General features: G+C 44.9%; 1 protein-coding gene across 1 annotated transcript in view; it reads right to left on the bottom strand.

The window, feature by feature from the left end:
- Nucleotides 1-460: 460 nt before the first annotated feature.
- Nucleotides 461-5529, bottom strand: part of T265_15354 (hypothetical protein) — a gene marked incomplete at both ends in the record, with an annotated part of 16072 nt that continues 11003 nt past the window's right edge. The window contains one exon of the mRNA XM_009177706.1: nt 461-534. Coding sequence (XP_009175970.1) covers nt 461-534 — 74 coding nt within the window. The remainder of the gene's footprint in view (nt 535-5529) is intronic.

Below are 5529 nucleotides of genomic sequence, written 5' to 3' on the forward strand. Positions count from 1 at the left end.
AATGTGATTGTCGTTGTTGTTTTTCGCTGTCCACTAGATGCATATAAGGACAGAACTTGGCCAATCGACACACAGCACAACACTCTACACAGGCGCTCAATATTTGCACAATAGAATTGAATTTTCGAAAGCAACGACGTGTCCCTGTTGCACTAAAAGACACAGGCAAATGAGTTTAGAGTACGAGTCCAATCTTTTGTGTCCCATCTAGGCATCCCGGGGTATCAGCCATGCTAGGAAATTATTACATCAGACTTTCCGCTTCATTGGACAATGAAATTCGGTAAGCTGCACAAATATGGACCTAGATTAGGATGGTTTTTGATTGGAGCACATACGCAACGAAATGCAACGTTTCGACGTAAAAAGTTTCATTCCACTCCCAAATGTCTTGCAGCTAAGAGCATTGTGCGGCTAACGGGCCCCCTCTACACACGACACAGTCGACACACAGACTCACGCGCGCACGAAGCAAGGAGTCAGCCAAACTCCACAAGTCCACGCACAAGGAAGGAACACGTGTAGCAGCTATACCTGCGGAGAAAACACGTTCCCATTGTCCGGAATTCCACCAAGGGACTTTCACAAACGATAAGTTCCTCATTTAACTGGCTCCACATTCCATTTTGCACTTATTTTTATACGTGTTGCATCTTATCACAGTCAACCATGATAAAAACTGTCATTAGTGCATAACTACAGTTTCGGTCCAAAGATCCTGATGTGGTTTGTAATGTGTGGCAAGACAGTCAGGCAAGACAATCAGTGGTTACACAATTCTAAGGGCGCTATAAAAGATACTGTGTATGTGCAATTTCTCAGTGGTCCAATTTAGACGTGTCTGCAGACCTGAATTCAATCAAAGGAGAATGGATGCACTCTATGCAAGTGAAACAGCACCGCTCTACACTAGATATGGTCGCTTAAGGCTGAATCCTGATCGATGTCCCGAGAAGGCTCAGTGGTTAAGTCGCGAACTTTCTAACCGCAAAGTGTGCGGTTCAAACCCCGATGGATGGTTTAGACGATCTGGATATGCGATTAAATTTTAGATATATTAGTTAGCTGGCAACAATGGCAACATTGCCTCAGCTGGTGGTATCAGGTTAAGTGAAGAAAAAGCACACTAGTCTGACATTCATAGTCGCTTTAAGTAAATTGATTCAGGTATTTTGGGGCTTTGTTCTACATACTTTTGACATTCACACGTCATGATAAAGAGTTCCGCTGAGCTCGTAGACGAGGGATCAACCACCAGTAGATGAGAGAATGCATATCAGTGTGTTTGAAAGATAGGTGCTTTCTCATCTACGCTTTCTACTGTTGATGAACGAAGTCCTTTGTTTGTCCATGCAGCCTCTTTTTATGTTGCTTTAAGTGAAAATCTGTTACAATTTCATCCCACGGAAGACAGAATGGTTACTTGAGCATTAGGATCTCTTTCAACTAAGGAAAGTAACTGATGGTAAAGAAGCCTTCGAATCATGCTACTCCCACTGCTCTGCTGTGGTGCGGCCGCCGGTATGTATAACGGCTACCCTTCCGTTTAATTACCCCTCCTGCACCTACTATCCACATTTTGTTTTATCTGCCTCGCAATCACGCATCAACATCGTGCCAACGAATGCGACCTTTGGCCGACAACAGGTTCTGTGAACCCGTTAAGGGATCAATGTGATTGTCGTTGTTGTTTTTCGCTGTCCACTAGATGCATATAAGGACAGAACTTGGCCAATCGACACACAGCACAACACTCTACACAGGCGCTCAATATTTGCACAATAGAATTGAATTTTCGAAAGCAACGACGTGTCCCTGTTGCACTAAAAGACACAGGCAAATGAGTTTAGAGTACGAGTCCAATCTTTTGTGTCCCATCTAGGCATCCCGGGGTATCAGCCATGCTAGGAAATTATTACATCAGACTTTCCGCTTCATTGGACAATGAAATTCGGTAAGCTGCACAAATATGGACCTAGATTAGGATGGTTTTTGATTGGAGCACATACGCAACGAAATGCAACGTTTCGACGTAAAAAGTTTCATTCCACTCCCAAATGTCTTGCAGCTAAGAGCATTGTGCGGCTAACGGGCCCCCTCTACACACGACACAGTCGACACACAGACTCACGCGCGCACGAAGCAAGGAGTCAGCCAAACTCCACAAGTCCACGCACAAGGAAGGAACACGTGTAGCAGCTATACCTGCGGAGAAAACACGTTCCCATTGTCCGGAATTCCACCAAGGGACTTTCACAAACGATAAGTTCCTCATTTAACTGGCTCCACATTCCATTTTGCACTTATTTTTATACGTGTTGCATCTTATCACAGTCAACCATGATAAAAACTGTCATTAGTGCATAAACCTTCTGAATTATATTATGGCTATCATCATCTGTGCACTAATATATGCATATCCTCTCTATTACGGCCCAGCATATTCTAGGTTTCAAGAAAATCGCTTTAAAACGGGTACAAGGAAGAAAACTAAGAAATTATGCTTGGCACACAGTGCCACTAACGCCGAAGGAGGAAAAGAACCAAGAAGGAATCTTTGTAATGTACTACTCATAAGGTTGCTGAAAATCCATCGACAGGCTGTCGATGGTTCCTTCACAAATGTATCGTCACATAAAAAGCATTTGTGGCTGCTTGTTTTTTACACAAAGTGGACAGAAGCGTTTGCGAGTGGTCATATTATGACTATTGTGTTAATAAAAAAAGTTCGGTTACTTGTTCTTCAGCCACACCAAGATAAAATAATCTAGACTTCGAAAGGGACCTGCACTTTCTGGGCAGTGCGCCGAAATTAGAAGCAAAGTCGTATCTCAAAATCTACTCCCTTAAAATTAGACGACCACGCCTGAAAAAAATCGAAGAAAAACATTGGACGGCATACAACGACTGCCCTGCAGAGCAAATGCGAACAAAAGCACCATTATTTTCTGCTCAGAAGAAAATTTCACCGAATCGGAAGTTTCAAAGAAATTGGTTTTCAGGATGCCCCAATGTAAAACCTATTGATGGTGCAATAGCATTGCGCCAGGTATTGCTGGTTAGTCCCCAAAACATTTTTCCGATGGTTAAGCTCCTCTCGTAATAACTACTCGTGGTCTATCTCTTCATGTGGTCTATATGGTGTGGGACAATTGTGTTTTCGTGAAATTGCTTTTCTGAAGACAAAATCCAACAAAGCGATTTGGACTTCGACTCACCAGGCCTAAGCAGAGCGACAAAAGTCTGACAGCTGAATGTGCTTGTAAAACTGGGCAGCAAAACAACTCCTAAACGATAAAGGGCTGTGGCGTGGTGTAGAAATCATCCGTCGGGTGAACAAAATGCATCGCCAAAGGTAAGTTCTGCTGCAAGGTAGGCCGAACAGGTCGGAATGCCCTCCAGAGCCTCGGTTTACACTGGATCTGACACCGTATTATAAGTTTCCCGCAGAGTTAGTCGCTAGTTCTTCAATTCTTCCCCTCTACCATGACTGTTCACTACGATCTCCGAAGGCCTATTCTGCACACGGTAGTGTCGTGTAGACGAGAAAAGTCACATTTAAGGTCACTTTAACCGCTGGACATCTGTGGCCCGTTCATATATACTTGGAGGTCTTGCATATGCAGCATGCATTTGAAAAGCCCAATGTTACATTCAAACAGACGAAAACCTGCTTAGAATGTTACCAGCTGATTTAATCTCTGCGGTGACAACACGAGTCCCGTCCATAAGCCGGTCATCAATAACAGCCAGCGCAAATTGTTAGACGAATTCAAAAATATCGGGAGCGGGAGCCAGGTGATTCAAATGGATCGTGAAGTGCGGCCTATCTAAGGACTTCTCCCTTGTACCATTGTAATGCTTGGAAGACATTCTTCCGACTGGGGACCACAAGTCTAGAAAACATCAACATCAGAGTGAGTTGCGCGGTCAAGCCAGACCACAGGTAGAGTGAGGAGGTTTCGGTTTTTTGTGGAAATCTCTAAGAAAAAAGACATTGCTGTCATTCGAGTGCTAACCAGGGCATCTATCTTTAGCGCCGACAGAAACACGGCTCAGAGGAGTCAGGTTTACGGGCACATCATCGGCAGAATCTGTCACTAAAACCAAGGATGGATCGTGATTTCTGCAAACCTGGTGAAAGGAATAAAAGCCTTCGTTGCGGAGTTATTCATTCGGAAATGACAACTGACCGGTTACAGACCATTGAACAGGGAAGCAAAACTCTAATCTATATCTTAGTTACAAAAACTGGACACAGATCTTCTCCCGAACGAGTCTTCCTAGAGATTCGTTGCCTCCACTCATTCGTCGGTCAAATCCAAGCAAATGTTACAAAGTGGCCCCACGAATTCCGCAACAGAATTCCCTTTTTCAGTTGACGCGAAGCGAAATTCTACGAACAACACATACCACTCGCGTGCCTCCCGATCAGTAGTATCGCCGTTACACTGGTAGTCGACCGTTGCCGTCTAAAGGTGTCTGAAAAACATCCAGTCCATCCTTGTTCCTTGGCGTAGATCTGCCTCGGTATCCAGGACGTCGGACAGTTTCACTTATTGTATTTTTATTGGATTACCAAACATCCAGAATTATCGTTCAGCGTCTCGTGTCTCCATCTGCCGAATTTTTACGCTTTCCGGATGGAATTCATGACCCCGGTCTTCACTTACTAAGATCCGGAATGGAGGGTCATGTTTTCTGATGGCTACCTTGCGTCCGTTTATCTGAGTCATCATCATCATTATCATTATCATCATCATCATCGTCGTCGTCATCCACAGCATGATATCAGTGTTCAACACTGATGCTTCACAGCCGTATAATCATGACTTATTTGAAAGCCTTATTGTAAAGAAAAGAGTAAAGGTGGACGGGGAAGGGACTTAGTGCAAGCTTACCACAATCATTCCGAGGTGCCTACACCTCCAGACATTCATTCAGGCAATCTGGATAGAAACTGACAACAAGCACGCCACTGACATCAGTTGGCAGCCATATCTTGTTGTGTCTCCAACCAGGCACAGTGAGGATCATGCAGTCCCCATCCTGGAAGGCGAGTAGCGCCGACAGCACCCAAGCATTTCGTGATCCCCTTCATACTCCGCCGCCAGGTCAAGGGCTTGCCACCTCTCTGTTTACGCCACTCCGAATTGGGCATGGAAAACCGCACTCTCTTCGGCAAACGATGATTCGGCATACGTAACACGTCCCAACCAACGCAGCTTTTGGTGCTGGACACATTCTTCAATGGAAGTACCTGCTACACAACCGAAAACGCGCTTTCTAACTGCCTCATTACAGATTCGCCGACACCAACCCACGCGAGCTATGGTTCTGAGACAACGATTGTCGAACACCTGAAGACGTCTCAGTTCCGCTGCTCGAATAGGCCAAGTCTCACAGCCATACAACAAAACAGCCCGTACTGTAGCTCGATAAACACGTCCCTTGAGATTCAGGGACAAACCATTCTGACGCCATAGGTGTCTCAAGTTAACAAACGCGGCCCGAGCCTTGCAGATTCGT

This window comes from Opisthorchis viverrini (assembly GCF_000715545.1).
Source record: "Opisthorchis viverrini unplaced genomic scaffold opera_v5_449, whole genome shotgun sequence".
NCBI lineage: Eukaryota > Metazoa > Platyhelminthes > Trematoda > Opisthorchiida > Opisthorchiidae > Opisthorchis > Opisthorchis viverrini.